Below are 16,394 nucleotides of genomic sequence, written 5' to 3' on the forward strand. Positions count from 1 at the left end.
ATATAATATATAAATATATATACACCAGTAAATATAATATATAAATATACACCAGTAAATATAATATATGATATATATATATTATATATACACTCACACACACACACACACACACACACACACACACTCACCAGTAAATAAACAGTCAGGTGATTTGCTGATTTATGGTCATTCATTCATTCAATAAAAGAACAAATTTTATTCCCCCAAGAGTACTGCAAATGCCCTCCAATTTAAAGACACAAAAGATATGAAAACCAGAAGCACTAGTTCTGTGAAACCTGCTCATGGCATGAAGCCCCAGAGTTTGAAAACGACGTTTCATAACCCTGAACAAATATCATGTAACCAACCGTGGTCACAGTTCATAAAAGCGCGGCCTCGTAGTCCTCATGCTGAAAGATCAGCTTACAAACCAGCTTCAGAAGGTGACTCCTGAGCTGATGGGACTAGGTTTCCATCTTTTCGCACAGGGAAGTGCTATAATTAGCTCAAGAGCCTGCAGAAGCCCGAGCTAGCTGTAACTGTGGCAAGGAGTCCGTCTCCTAATCCATCAGCAGATTTAGCCAAGAGTATTTCTTTTCGCACAGGCTACTTTTATAAAAAACAATCTCTCAAGTAAATTTGCATCTGTGAGATGAATATTTTATGTGTGTGCACGTGCTAGGTTTCTTTATAAACGTATGGGCTCCCATCCATTAGGCCGTTTGTCAGTCCACACACTCACATCACTGTTTAGGCAGAATTCCTATAGCAGATATCTCTACGGTAAATACCAGGGTTTCTGACTCAAATAACACTTCCTGTGTTTTCCTGTGCCCTGACTCTGACATTAACCCATTCTCTCAGTTTGAGAAACACTATGCGTTCCAGGGCAAGAGCCACTGGTTTAGGAGTTCGGGGTAAGAGAAATAGCATTTTCTTGACTTGGTGGCTGTTGCTGTCATTTCACTGCAGTACAGAGGTCTCTCGGATTACTCCTTAAGGGAAGAGAACAAATAATTTCCCACTCCATTGCCAAAGGAACTATACGACTTAATCTGATCATCGTGTGGGAGAGAAAACATTTTTCAGTGACGCCATCTTCCTCTGTCAATTAATTTTATTACAGATGTCGTCTCTCTGCGCTACGTTAATGCAGATCTTTTTTTTTTATTTTGTTTTCCCATTTCAAGATCTTAATCTCCGTTTGTCTCTCTAACATTTTATTGGCTCAGAAATACACGCTGTAAAAATCCATGGCCATCAAATTTTCCCGTGGGCTAAAAATAACTCACTCCTGTCAGTTAGAATTAGCTGATAAAGAACGTCAGAGCCCGTTCTGAATAAATTTGATAACTTCCTGTTGATGTAGCAGTGACCCTTGTCTAATAAAGCCTCTTTGCCCTACAATGAGAGAAGGCCCTGCTGTATTCTATTCCTTAATGGCCAATCCTGATTACTTCTGAAAGCCTTTAATACATTTCCCATATTAGACATGAACAGATGTCAGGTAGGTTGCCAAGGGAGATTTCTTTCATGCAATCTTGGCTTGTTGTACAATAATAGCCCTTTCTCAACATGGGAAAAAATTACAGACCCAACTAATTTCCCTGACAGGGGAGAGTTACATATGTTTTCCACTTGTAGCTTTTTACGACAAGTTTACGGTTTTGCCAAACCTGGAACTAATTGGGACCATTTCCAAAACTGGCCCAATAAACGCCCCCCTTCACCCCCCCCCCAAAGTGGAAGAGCCATTGGGAAAGGCAGCCAATAAGGGCTTGCTTTTGAGTTTCCTCCATTTTGGCCAGAGACAGGGCAGGGAGAGGGGAGTCAGATTGTGAAATCATTTCGTTTAAGTTGCTTAAACACTTACTGTTTCATATCCTCCCAGTTTTTGAGCAGCTTGAAACATAGTCCAAAGGTTAACTGTTAGAGGGACAATAAGTATTTAGATAAGCATTGCATTAACACATTGCCAAGAAATGTCAATTCAAACATTTTGTTTTGTTTTTTCAACGAGAAAGAGAAAGAAAACAAAAAAATCAACTGTACCCCAGAGACCTAAATTCCTAGGAAACAACTCCACCGAAGGGCGTTCAACATTATAGGATCTACTATATTTAATACTTGGAAATATTTCTCGAGGATGGTTACAAGACTACAGAGACAGTTGAACTTTAAGGCTAAACAGCATAATGTTGTTTGTACCATCACCCACAAGGGAAGAGAACACACTGGAAGGACCTTGGGGAAGTGTGTGGGAATTCAGGACGGGGTGGGTCTTGTTCCAGTCTCAGAAAGAAACCCTTGATGGGATGGTAACGCCTCCTTCAGATCAGATTTCTCTGTGATCAATCAACAGTCACTCTTATACACGATTACCTCCTTGGACTGTTTGATAGCGAGGCTATAGTAAAGAATCACGCTGTAGTTTTGCCAACACGTGGCTGGCACGTGAGGAAAGAACACATAGGTCACATGCCAAGGCATGAGTAATACAGTGTAAGGGCAGATAGTCGTTCACAGAGGGATGGAGTCACAGCTCCCTGAGCTCCCTAACGGTGCCTGTGTGATACCTGTGGGGTACTAAGAAAAAAAAAATGTATCTTTTTCCTTAACAGATCCTGTGTAGAGGGTTCGCGTGTTTATACTGTCACGCAGCTCTGCTTAGTCAGGATTGAGAGATTTCGTTGTTGTTGATTTCGTGCCTGATACCTCGGCGTGTGAGGATACTGGGCATCAAGTAATCCTCTGGTAAGGGAAATTAACAGAATGGGAATTAAACAATCAAAAAAAAAAAAGGCTATCAAACACAACAGGTTTGCGAGGCCACACTGAACCTTGTACTCTTCCAAGGCCAACAAGAGCCCGGCCTCGGCCTTGGTCTCCGCTGAATGGCTGATAATGGGACAGATCTCTTCACAGAACATTGATTGGACTTCCATTCCAAGCAGCCCGTTTGCAGACAGTGTGATCATCTGTCGTTATATAAGTTTATAATGGCTGCGAGTGTGCTCTTGCAATCAGTGCCAAGTGCTATTAGCTATGTAAATTGTTCTGTAAAACATACAGGTTCGCCGGTCTTCAGCAGAATGGCACATGGTTTTAATCTAGGGAGATGCATTCGGAGGAAATGCTATTACAAGCCAGAGGAGCTCATGGCTTTGTGCACTGGTCAGTTCGGACAGAGCAAAATATACACTTGGCTGTGAACTGAGGGGCAGGATCTGGGATTTTCCTCTCTTTTTCAGTGGAATTCTGCTCAAGCTATGAGTTTCCTCTCTTGTACACACAAAAACAGCTAGATGCACAGCTAACTCAAAGTTGCTCCAAGCTGGGACTTCCCTTCAGTGGACTGATTTCATGTTTACTGTGAATTCAGATTTTTTTTTTTTAAAAAAAAAAAAAGCCAAGTTTAAGACTAAGGGAGTGTTTTGTTTTGTTTTTCTCTGTGGCTGTTTTGTCCGCTTTTAAAGGCTTTCCTCTTAGAAGCTGTCTCCGAACAGGCAACATCTGGGCCTGATAAGGCTACATCATCATCATTATCTCATAAGAAAGGAGTTACAGACACTCCAGATTGACAAAACAGAAAACTAGAAGCTTTCAACACGTCTATTTCCAGGCCTCATCCTCGGAGTCCTGCCTATAAATATCCCCGCAATTGTCCCACAAGGCAACAATGCAGCGAGCGGAAGAGGCAGGGAGAAAATTCTTGGCTTGGACAATCCGTGGATCTACTATAAACAGAAAACACCCTGCCTAGATTAGGGTTTCAACAGAATCACTAGTCCAAAAGAAAAAAAAAGAAAAATTCTACTCCCCGCTCCCCCTCCCCTTGCAAATTCAAAGAATCTGAGCAATTTTGATATTTCAGAAACAAAAACAAGTATACTTACTCTGTTTGAAACCCAAGTAGGGAATTCGTTCTATGGGTGTTTTTCTTTCTTTCATGTATTTATAAAGCGCCACTAAGAAGGCTTGTTCATCAGCCCTGCATTCTTCGCCAATGGACAGCTTCGGCTTTTCTTCATTGGAGGCCTTTTTACAGTTGCTGTGGTTATTCTTTGGCTTGGTCAAGGCTGACCTGGCCTCGCCTTTCACCTGGAAAAGGGAAAACAGTCTATCAAATCAAGCCTAGCCTGGGAAGGCTTGCAAAGACGTATCTAAGTGACACTTTCCCCCTGACGGGGAATCAGCAAGATAGGGGGACCAAAAGACAGCCTTGTGTAAGAACTGTCCTAGACAATGGGGACGAAGTTCTGTAAAGAGCCACCTGGCAAACATGGTGGGCGTTTGTGCCCTACGGTCTTGACGACAAGTACTCCAGTCTAGCACGGGTGTGCTCTGTAAATGAATGGTGGGGCTGAATTTCAACAAAACTTTATTGAGAAACAGGTCTTCAGAGGGCCATAGTTGGCTTGTTTGTGCCAGCGTCCTTTGTATACTTCCATACTTTATAGTACATTCATATCAAACCAGAAAGAGTGTTGCTGTCCGGTAGGATGACTGATTGGCTTCTTGATACATTGTTTCTTCCTGAGCCCCCCCCCCCTGTTAACTTCACTGATGAAACCTTGCTTTCATAATATCCTGATACTGTATTAGATCTTATAAAAAATGAGAGACACATGTATTTCTTATCCAGGCACCTGAGAGAGCTCTCCATGCTGGGATATACCAGCAAGGTCATTGTCTCGTGTCACCTGAGGCTGCTACCCACACATAACCCGAAGCAGTACACCTAAAAGCTGGCTTTTTAATGAGGACTTGGTTTTTCCTTCAGCTGAGACTATGATAGGAAATGGTCTCTTGCCAGAAATGAAAGAGGAGAGGGCAGCTAAAATCCCAAGCAGAACAAATAGAAAGCCCCTCCCCCCAACTAAGACATAAATGGAGGCAGATGCTCCACGGTTCTTCCTTCCACAGCACGGGGGGATAGGCTTTGGAGCTTGGCTAACCTAATGTTCCCTCCTTACGGCCATGCTGTACAGCGGCCTTTGATGGTTGTTAAATATAACGCTAAGTTGCTGAGTTATTTTAATTGTAAAAGGGGGAAGTACAAAGGGTCAGACTCGGAGTTCAAATGCACCCATGGGGAATGTGTACATTCCAATATTCTTTACATCTCCCGGCTGACATCGGGCAGGAAGAGGGCAAGCACCGGGGAACGTCGTGCATAGAAATGTCCCACAGATTCTCCACTGTTCCGTTTCAGACTGCGCAACCTCAGTGGGTCTTTCTGAGCACTAAGCACACGAAAAGGGTTCTGTTTATTGACTAAAGGGGAACCCATCCTCTCTAAGAGGGCTTCCTTAGCGGTCCCTCTCTCAAAGGAGCACACCGCTTTAACTTCAGACTGGTCTCACAATCCTGAAACTTCCTGGGCAACTCACTGGGACTGCAGAAATAGGATGAAAACATGTTCTCTCTTTTTTTTTTCTGCGGAGGATTTTTACTGACAATATTCTCAAACTTTTCCACTTTGTGACATGATTGGGAGACAGTCGTCTTGTGGCTCTTGGTGCCATCATCAACTTTCCTTGCCAAGTTTTAGGCTGGTGGATCTAAATTTATGCATGTCATAATTTATTGGACTCTGAAATCACAAAAATCATCCCAGTTTTTGTCTGTCTGTCTTATTTGTTTACACCGGTGCCCCGGTGCTGATGGAGTGCTGATTGATACATTATCTCATCCCCTCACTGGGGTCTGATCTTACTGATTAGGTTAGGTTAGGTTAGGCGGATTGCCAGTAGATCCTAGGAACCTGCACGCTTCTCTCAGCCTCTCCAGCGCTGGGGCTATAAGCACGTGCAACTGCACCCAGCTTTGCTTTTGCTTGTTTGTTTGTTTATTTATTTATAATTTGTGTTCTCTGGATTGAATTTAGGTTCTTCGCGCTTGCAAAGCAAGCATTTTAAGCAACTGAGCTATCTACCTCCCTAATCTTTATGTTCACGACTCTCGTGAAGTAGGTTATTATTGTCATAAAAATGTAGACGCCGCGGCCCAGGCAGAATGAGTAACATGTTTAAGTACATACGATAAACTTAATACAGACATTAAGCTGGTCCTCCAAACAAACTTTCAATTAGAAAGCACGTCTACATTTCCAGGCGTCACAACATCTACAGCTGAGAAACGTGATTTATCAAGACCCATGCGAAAGAGAACTAGGTGGTTTTCAAGTCACAGGAGCGCTTTTTTTTCCTGTGTGCACCCAGCCAATCAGGAGAAAGAACCCTGTACCTAGGCCACGCGGACAGTGAACTACACAATCCTTGCTCTGTTCACGCGAGCTGTGTCAGTGTCCACAGGAACCGCAAGAGGCAGCTGCTTAGACCCATTTTAAAGGCGAGAAAACAAGCTCACGGAGGCTGGAGACCTGGGTGCGCAGCTACTGAAATGTAAAACGCTAAGTTCGGAACTCAGTTCAGCCTGCCTCCTGGCCTCAATCAATCTCACACACAGGGGAGCAGAGCTACGAGCTGTGTGTAAAGCGGTGCGACGCTTTTAAGTTTGCAATGATACCAGACCAAAATTACCTCTCTTATAAGGATGGGAGCACCCTGGGTAGGGGACTCAGAGGTTTGCGGACAGATAGACACTTAATGCTCTCTTGTACGAGTAGAGCAGAAGTATTAGAAAAGGAAGGGAAGCCTGCGGTGGAAAGCCAGGGCTGAAAGTGGCTCCAAGTGAGGCCCTGCTGCCACCTGCTGAACTCCATCCTGCATTCCAGGGGTCCCACTAAGAGGATGGAGGAGGCTCCCCAAGTAGGTAACAAGTGAGCCCTGGCCTGCATCTCAGACTAGCTCAGTGCATCCTTTCTCAGCGCCAGTGAGCTTTTGGTTTCCTGGTTAAGACTCGGTCAAGGTATTGTCTACCTGTTTCCCCTACATTTACTCGAAAACATTCTCAGCAGTTTAACCTACGGAATTACTGTAATTCAGCTGTTAGAATGGAAATAGCACGTAGTCTTCGTGTTGGCCTTGAGAAGGTATGACCTTTGAAGGGTGCCGTTAGCGTCCTGGCCTGAGCACCACACACCTGTTGAGCTAAGAACTCTGAGGTTTCTCAGCGCGATTGACAGGATGCTAATTATAGAAGTGCCATTTAATGTTCTCAATGAAGCTGTAGACCTATTTGGGACTAACCACATTCTTCTACAGAATTGGGTTACCGCTGCTCTCTCCGTGAGCAGGCCTAGCCAACTGTGGTGAAGCAGCAAGGAACAGGCTACTCTTAGCTTCTCGGTAAAGCGAGAGTGGTAATCACTGGGGCTAGATAATGGCGAACAAAGTAATGCTCGCATCCTACTTCCAACGTGGAGTGGCAAGGACGTGAAAGAATGGATGGACAGACGGTGTAGTAGCATCCTTTGTCTTTCCATGTTCCTTCCAGCATGGAAACCACCTGTTAGATGTCTAGCCTTTAGAAAATGCTTAATGCGCGCGCGCACGCGCACACACACACACACCACACACACACACACACAAGCATTTACTTTCCATCACTACAGGTCTTATCACTAGAGATTTAAGCCAAGAACAGCCCTTTAGTATAGCTGACCAAACCTTGGCCACGGATCTTAGATAATAAATGGTCTCAGCATGCAACAGGATCCCAGCTGATCTTAGTCATAATGCCATCCCAGGGCTGGTGCTTTTGCTCCACTTGAGACACATGTCTTCAGAAAGCCACAGAATTCTGTCTCCCAGGGAAAACAGCGTGTTACAATGATGCTGGTCCATTCACACCTGAGGGAGTGAAACCTTCTGAAGGTGACATCATGACCAGAGACAAACCGGTGCGTCCATGCTGGAAGGTTCCGCTGCGTGGAGCTGCAGGAAGCTGGCACTTATCCACAGTGAGAAACGGTCTGTCTGAGGCACTTTTGAAAATACACATGGGTCTGAGAGCCAAGCGGCTCGCCATCACGTAAAATATTGATCCAGGTTCCGGAAATAGGCAGATGGTTGTAGACTTCGCATCTTTCCTACAACATTTCATGGCAAAAGGCCACTTTAAGACCCCAATGCCTTTTTAAAATGGCTCGCATGGTCTCCAGGGTAGTTTGTTACTCTTGCAGGATTTTCCAGACAGGTGCCAACAGAAACGCTCACCAGAGTGTAAAATTAATCTCTCCCAGATAGCGGATTTCTCCAGACGCATTTGAAGCATGCAAGGCAAGACTGTAATCCAAGACTACAAGAGGAGCTGAGATATTCCACCAGTCCCCAGGAACTGACCACAGCACAGGAACATTGGAAGGATGGTCTGTCCCATGGTGACCATGGTCAGGGTCCGCACTCATGGGAGGAGGGTGAAGGAAAACCCAGGCTTGGCTCATAAAGAGAGCAAATCGGTAAACATTTAACCAGTTCATACACTCAAGGAGCCGGTCTTCTGTTTTGTGAGACCTCGTGTGAATTTTGTAATTCCACACATTAGCTGTCGCTCCACACTTCATCCTGGCGGGCTCAGGTTTAGAACATCCCGGAAGAGACACAGCATGGTCACGCATTCTCTGTTGAATGTCCGCCATGGTAAGACCTCGCTCCGTCTGTGTTACCTTGCAGGACTCTCAGCCTGCATTTCAGGGAAAGAATCCATTATGCTGCCACCTTTCAAGGCCAGAGACACCAAGGCCCTAGGCAGGCAGTTCCGGGGTTGAGGCGCTCAAATCACCAGAGAATGTTCTTCATGGCAAACACGTGTGTTCACGTGCAGAGGTCACGTGTGTAAGGGACAGGCAACTGCAGAGAATGCTAGGCTTGTGTTTAGCCAGAGAAATGAAAAATACACTTCTGTAAATTGGCTTTAAAAAAAAAAAACTCACCCTATGAAAAAAACCACTCTATGAAATGTTGGGAGCATGACAAAATCCTAACCAAAGAGCCCTCAGAACTTTGTGGTAAGAGGAATACTTGAAGATAAGATTCACAGAATGCAAAGGTTCACAGTTCACTCCGACACACTGGGAAGGGGGCAGAGGGCACAGTCCAAGCCCCAGAGGGCAGGCAACACAAAACTCAGCCCGTTCTTTCTCTATGTCAGAATCTCCACCGATACTCAATGTGCCCCCCACACTCAGCCCGTGTCAGCCCTCGGTCGGATCTGGAACCGCCTTGCTAATTCCCATCTGATCTTGGATTCTGATCTAGATGGGTTCGAACTGTGGCCTAGAAACAACACGAAACACAAAACACCCAAGGGCCAGAATGTGGAAACGCGACCCCCCCCCAGCTCAGAAAACTCGCAAAGGTAAGTCTACAAACATGAAGTGACTCTTCATTCAAGACTTCAGGCGCTTCAAAGATTCCAGAGAATGCTCACGCAAAATGGGCCCACAGGCCTCTGAAGCAGAGGCTTTCCTTCTGCATTCAGAGAGAGCTTTAAGACACAGTCACCTCTATGAGTGTGCGCACACATATAAACAGCTTCCCATGTATCTCTAATTTACTTCAATATGAATTAGAGGTGACTCTAGGGGAAAAAAAAACATGCCCAAAAAGATTAATTCTAGCCACTTCTAATTTCATCTCCAGTTAATCTCTGAGGCATATTTAGATGTATACACTCAGAGACGGGATGGTTCAGCTGGTCTATTTTTGATCCGCGCAGAGTAAACTATGTCATTGTGTCATCTAGCATGAAATCTCAGCTTCGGTGACGCGGGCACTTAATCATGTCCTTTACCCAACAAGCCAAACCGGGAGGTGGGAAGTCATTCTGTTGACTAATCAAAACGCCTGCCTCCTACCAGATTCTCCCCACCCCGAGCCACAGGGGAAGTGTCCTCCGGTCCAGACATGGCCTCGAGCTCCAGAAGCGGCCAACACCAAAGGCAGATTCCGAATGGAACACAGCCGCAGAGACACCAGCTATCGGGGAGGTCAAAGGGGAAAATCACATGAAGCATCAATCAGGAGGATCGTACCTTGCTGATGGCTTTACCATCACAGTTATTGTTGGAGTCCTTCGAGCCACTGAAGGAGTCTCTTCTCTGGGGACATGTTTTCTTTTTGCGCGGTCTGCCTTTAAGATTTGGCGCTGAAAACAAACGGAGAATAATAATTGTCATACAGTCTCAGTAAAAGACACAGAGGGTTACTATTGAGCTCGGATAGCATGGACTCGCTCTCATCTCATTGGATGCTGCTGTCTCCGAAGGGTGGAACCTTGGTAGAGGCTAAGCTATAAACTTTCCCACGTCTAATTAATATAAATAAAATGAGGCTGATGAGGAAGACACACGCCCCCCCTCCTACCCGCCCCCACCCCTGTGCTCCACTCCTCCCCCCCACACCCCCAGAATACACCATCAGAAGAAAAGTCACCCCTAGCTAGACTTGGAGAGTAGGTCTTCTGTTTGTTTGGTATCTTGTTCTTTGAAACTCAAAATGATACGCCAGCCTGTGATGGCGTCATAGTCAAGGAACATTTGAAAACATTACTCTGTTGGAAGAGTTTTAGAGACAGCAGCGGTTTTTTTTTTTTTCAAATTACCATACTGATGAGAGCGAGCTCTGGCGAGAGGTGCTCACAGTAACAAGCTGCTATTACACACATTTTCTAATAATACTGTGGCCAGCGTGTCTCAAATCTCAGCAAATCTGGCAAAGACTTGAGTCAGCGTGTTCTCTTTTCCTCCTCAATATACTTTTATGAAGATCTGGAGGGTTATTTAAAATAAATCCCAAAGCTTACACAGGGTTAGCCTGACTCCAGTGGGGATTGATTTTTTTTTTTTTTTTGCGCGTTATTAAAGCCGTAGTTACAAATGACACAGGTGGTGATGAACTTGGGGTACCGTGACTGCCCCCCACCAGCTCTCACATTCAGCTCCATCAGTCAGTCAAGTCCCGAAAATCTAAAACCAACCAACTCACTGAGTTGTCCATTAACCAACTCCAGACAAATGCGCGACCCCACCCCCAATCTCTCTGGAGCTCTCAAGTCACCTACGTTTTTTATTACTTTGAACAGTTATGAAAAATCATATCTGAGCAGCAGGAAACCTCTTAATTGTTATTCGTCTCACATGTACACATAAACACACACATATATACATACACACGTTTAGCTAGTGACTTCAGAACATTTCATGTTGGACTCAATTTACATCCATGCTATTTCCTACTAATTTGTTTTTTTGTTCTTCTTTTTTTTTTTTTTTTTGCCATGGAGGAGTTTTACTGCCAGTGAAACTCAGTTAAGGCAACACTCTCTTTACAACCAGAGTGGTGCGCGTGGGCTAAGAAGCAGTTTCTGGAGGCTCAGGACCCTCTCTCCCAAACTGCAGACCTCATCACACCCTCCTTCCTCAAAATGCTGGCCCCCGAGTCCGTCACAGAAAACCTGCCTGTAATTCTCCAATATAAAGTCACAAAAGCAAAATCAAGCAAAGAGAAAATAGACATTACCCATTCCAGTCGCCACACATCTGCCTGATTGACGCCTGTGCTTAGGAAAGTTCCGGCAGGGGACTGCTCCCCAGCCTCATCCCTGGAAGTCTGGACTTGCTGTGGAGATCGGCTTCCTAGCTGCGAGCGAGCTCAGCGCCGCTCCCCTCCCCCCGGCAGCTCCATTACTCATGTAAACACACAGCAGTGACTAGCGCGGGTGTGTGGGATGGGCTCTGAGCTCTGAGCACTTAGGGGGAGCTGCCAGACTGGCAGGGAAGGCTCTGCTCTCTCCTCCTCCCTGGCTCGGCTTGCTGACTGCACCCAGCTTGTTTGGTGGCGCTCCTGACCTCTGGCTCCTCGGTGGAGGAGCTCAGAGCCCAGTTCCGAGAACTCGCCACGGTCCACAGCCTGGAGCCAGGGTGTGGACTGTTTTGTTTAGAGGACTTTGTGTAGCTCGGAAGCTAATTCCACAATGACCCAAGTGCTGAGGCTTTAATGACTGCTAGGGGTAGGACGGACTTGCAAGTCGCCTTATCAAAAATAACAGCCCAGCAGTGAGCAGACAGAAGCAAACAGGACTCGAGAGAGGAGTTCTGAGAGGTGCCATTCAGCAGTCAGCAGAAACGGAACAATATGGCCTCTGTTCCCAGACCTGTCACTGTCATCTCTCCACTCCTCGCATTTTTGAAAAGCACTTAAAACCTAAAAGGCATTTATTTCCAGAAAAGCTTTCAAAGCCCGAAGGCCCTGTCTAAGGATGGAGCTCGCGCTGAGCAGGGTTTTAAATAGCAAAGCAAAGGTTCCGAGAGCCTTAGGAACCATCCCTAAACTGGGTCGATGTTAGGCACCCAGAAGATTCAGAGAACTACAAATTCAGTTTTGAGCAGAGGACCAGGTTAGGGTTAGTTGTGATTACACAACTCTGAATCTGGGGTCTTTGCTTCTTTAATTGGCCAAGTGCTGGAATGTCCTAGGGACAAGTGGGCCAACCCAGCATTGCTGACCACACAACTACAAACCCTTCTTTGTCTTTGTCCAGAAGTACTTGAGCTATATGTTTATTTTATTTTTATTCTTTTCTTTTTTTTTTTTTGACGGGGGGTATTATTATACCTGACTGGGCTGTCTTTAAGGGTAGGGCCATCGGATTCACCTCTCCTCTGCATAACATTAGCGAGGTAGCATTGTGTAACCTGACTTTGTTGGATGAACAGATGACTAATAGCCCACAAATGCCCACACACTCCTCACATCCTCCTGAACCTGCCAATCGGATCACGTGATACACGTGTCACCCTGGGAACCTTTACACTTTACACCTGATGCTGGTGGCTTGAGGTGACACCGGAAGAACCAGGACGAGCCCAAGGTTTTGGGCTCCTGACGACCGGTCAAACCATTGCCTTAACCGTAGCCTTACCCCACAGTGTCGGTCACAAACCGTCAATGAGCCAGGGGCGGTGGAGCATGAAGAACTGGCCATCAGTTTCCCATAATGCATCAGAAGACCTTTTGGACTCTTAATACAACCAACACTCCCACCCCCCCTCCCCCTAGAGCTTTGTCCGGGGCTTTATCTGTTTCCCTCTGTGGCAGAGAGAGAAGCTGTGCTCCAGACCAGTGATACAAAGTGAATGTCCGGTGGTGTAGTGGTGGTGGGGGGTGTGAAGTGGAACTTTGTGTTTCATTCCCTCACATGAGGAAACATCCCCATGGCTTCTAGCCATCCTCGCTACTATGCTAACTCCCTTCTGGGAGGTCAGTACCGAAAACCGAGATCCTGAGTCTCCACCTGGTGTGAGCCTCGGCTTTAAGGATGAGTGAAATTTTCCCCCTCACCAGCTCCACATAAAGCAAAGGACTCTGTAAAGCCGTCCACATTACAGCTGCCTTCACTTGTACACATAGCTGGGAACCCAGCCTAGTCCCGGATCCTCAGAGGTCAGTAAGCGGTTTTGTTGCTGTTTGTTTATTTTAAGGTTTTATTTTGATGCTGGAGTGATGTCTCAACATCCTCAGCACCCACGTCCCTCCTGTAACTTCAGCTCTGGGAGATCTAATGCCCTCTTCTGGCCTCTGAGGGACTTGCGCTCCCTCACGCACCTACTACACAAAGGAGATCTCTGGTAGACCAGCAGGACCTCTAAACGGCTGAACCATCTCTCCGGCCCCTCCGTAATTGTGCTTTGCAGGAATGCCTTCAATAGAGCCTTTCTTCCTTGATACTTCCTGAGGGCCAGCCATGGCTCTGCCTTCCAATAGTAACTAAAACTCACAGCCCACCCAGGAGGTCAGCATGGTTACTATTCTCCCCATTCTAGAGATCGTTAAACTGAGATAGAAGTCCGCAACCTCAGACCATACACCTGATTATCAGCAATGGGTTTGCCGCCTGGGCAATTGCCATTTTCCCAGGACCCTTGTTCTTCCCGAAGTTCTTTCTGTGGGGCATCTGCAAGCTCACACGTTCGTTCACCCTACCTCTGAGTACACAGATTAACCCTGACAACAAGCTTTCACCAACCAAAAACACTCTCAAACACCGCCTGCTTCTACCAGGCGTGCATCCAAGCTCTCCTGGACCCCCAGCAAGCAGGGGCCCCTGCAGTTCTGACTAAGAAGTGGGCGACAAGACTCCTATTCAAACCAGTAAAACTTTGGTTAAAGCGCCATACCCATGACCCTTTTACAGTGGGGGCTTCTGGCTGACAAGTGAAAGGCTTCCGTGGTTGAAACGAATAGAAACTCCTTTCCTCTCCAAGTGTCCCTCTGTCCATCTTCCTGAGGGCCAATTAACGCGTGCTCAGTTTGAGCAGGGGCAGCCATTGCTACAGACTGCTGTCTAATCCGTGCTTAGGACAGTGTTTTCTTTTGTTAACCTTTGATTATTAGTGAAAGACAGTCTGTCTTCCTGACAACAGAGGACAACTTTTTGCTGTTACTCTTTTCTGCTCTTAAAGAGTCTGTTTATTCAAAAATAAATAAATAAATAAAAGTAGGTGTTTGCACGTCTTCACTTCCACTATGAGTTCAGACAAGCTACATAGTCAGGTCTCTCAGGAGTGGGAGACTCATCTCAGCCCGGATTCTTAAAATAATACTAATAAAACAAAGGATATGTAACCACTTACTGGCAAGCTGGCAAGGCCAATGCTCTTGGCTTAGATGTTGCTTCTCCCCCCCTCCCCACTTTCTTCTGTGTTCTTCCTGTTGTTATGGCTAGATCATGGCTGTCGATTTTTTATTTTTATTTTTTAAATATGGTTAATGCTCTTGGAGTCCCACAAAGACAAACAGCCCTAAAAACTGGATTGATTCATAACCAAGCCAATAACTTTTCCTTCCCATTTTGCAGAAGGGCTTTCTCCTCCCTCCAACGCAGCCACAGATCCCTTAGAGAAGCTCTTTGTGAGCTACACAGTGTCTTCCTCTCTGGGAGGACCTAGAAGCAGGAATGGAAACAACAAACATCATTTTCCATAGAGCAGACCCGCAAGGGTCAGTCTATAGGAGGTTAGCAGAGTGTTATCTCCTCACATTTTTCAAGTTGCGAATGTGTATTTTAAATATGAGCTAGAAAGCAAAACCCGCTGGGGGATGTCTTAAGTACTGGCCAGAATGGTATTGTTCCATGCCCCTCCCCATTCCCGACCTGATGCTGCAGTTCTGTAATGCCTTTCCTCTGAGGACAGCGAGGTGCTGGGACTTTTTCTTTACAGACAATAATCTTAAAATATCCTGGCAAGTTTCAACATGGAGTATTGCTCTTTCTGGAAAAAGAAGAAAAAAAAGAAAAAAGAAAAAGAAAAAAAAAAAACCCTACCCTAATTTAGTTATCGTTGACTGCGTTCTATTTTCAATGTTTCCCTTCTGACTATTTAGAAACTTCCTCTTTCGGTCTCGCAAAAATAGGATGAATGTTTTCAGTTATTAATGTATGAGTCAAAGATGTAGAAACCAAGACTGGCAGAACACTTGATCAAAGCCACTCCTAAAATTTATGGGTGGTAATAAAAGAAAGGCATTTCGAAGATAATCTCTTACAGAATTTCAGTTTTTAAATACTTGGGGGAAAAAACAAAAACAGCCTAAAAGCTCTTGGCCCTCATCGTGGCTTTACCACTGAGCCAACATTTTAACATAAGAATTCATAAATGATTCCCTGAGATTTTTTTTCTTCCCTTCAAAACCCAGTGTCCTTCTTGGGAGGGCATGCTGGTTCTCCATACCTACTTACAAGACTGAAGTTTTCTGTGAATCGACAAAACACGGTTGCCACATCAAGTTAAGACTTTTCAAGTTTATTTTTATTCTGGTTTTCTATAAACAATCCTCCACACCCAGCAGAAAACACTTGAGAAGCACGTGTGCTGTGTGTCCCATGAGCACCTCAGGGCCATTCACAGGTACAGCTGGTCTTACAGGAACACTTTAAGCTTAATTGACGAAGGGGGAATGGCAATTAGAGCCGGACGTTACAAGGGCGCTAGTACTCTGGTAATTTCGCTGACAGTTCCTTCTAGAATTGTTTCCCTCAATAAAAACATTAGAAAGGAGAAACCCAGAGATAAGGGCCCAGATTCTAGGGCCAGATTTAAAAGCTATCACTTTTAAGTGCCACCAAGATCCTATCGCTGGGAACAACCGCAGGTCACATGCCCTAGATGAATTGTCTTGTGGTCACACTGGTCTCCTGGAGGACTGGGCTGAGTTCCTAGGTGCTGCAGTCCAAGTCAGAACCCACCTTGCTGCCAATCACTACGATTAGCATTCCCACTGAACCCTGGGCTCACGGGATCCAGGTTCCTCCATTTCCCCAAAGGATGGAGCGGTTGTTTCGTTAGGAAGAGGATGAGAAAATAAGCAAATAAAAATAAAGCTGGCAGCATGAGACCTAAACTACTTTGGCGCTTTGTCAGAATTACCCAAACCACCACGCATCACGGCGAAGAGTGGAATAGTTGACTGTACCCCCTCTACCTGGACTGATCAGGCAGCCCA

General features: G+C 45.5%; 1 protein-coding gene across 4 annotated transcripts in view; it reads right to left on the reverse strand.

The window, feature by feature from the left end:
* The window catches only part of Arid5b (AT-rich interaction domain 5B), a 174,689-nt gene that overhangs the window by 28,727 nt on the left and 129,568 nt on the right, over positions 1-16,394 (reverse strand). For 2 of the 4 annotated variants that reach the window (XM_005360148.2, XM_013351208.2), the window contains 3 exons: positions 9,926-10,038; positions 3,882-4,086; positions 1,859-1,911 (listed from right to left, as the gene is read on the reverse strand). In XM_005360148.2, coding sequence (XP_005360205.1) covers positions 1,859-1,911; positions 3,882-4,086; positions 9,926-10,038 — 371 coding nt within the window. Of the gene's footprint in view, positions 1-1,858; positions 1,912-3,881; positions 4,087-9,925; positions 10,039-11,411; positions 11,712-16,394 lie in introns of those variants that run through there. The other 2 variants (XM_005360149.2, XM_013351207.2) reach the window with 2 other exon arrangements.

Source organism: Microtus ochrogaster, linkage group LG2 (genome assembly GCF_000317375.1).
Source record: "Microtus ochrogaster isolate Prairie Vole_2 linkage group LG2, MicOch1.0, whole genome shotgun sequence".
Taxonomy (NCBI): domain Eukaryota; kingdom Metazoa; phylum Chordata; class Mammalia; order Rodentia; family Cricetidae; genus Microtus; species Microtus ochrogaster.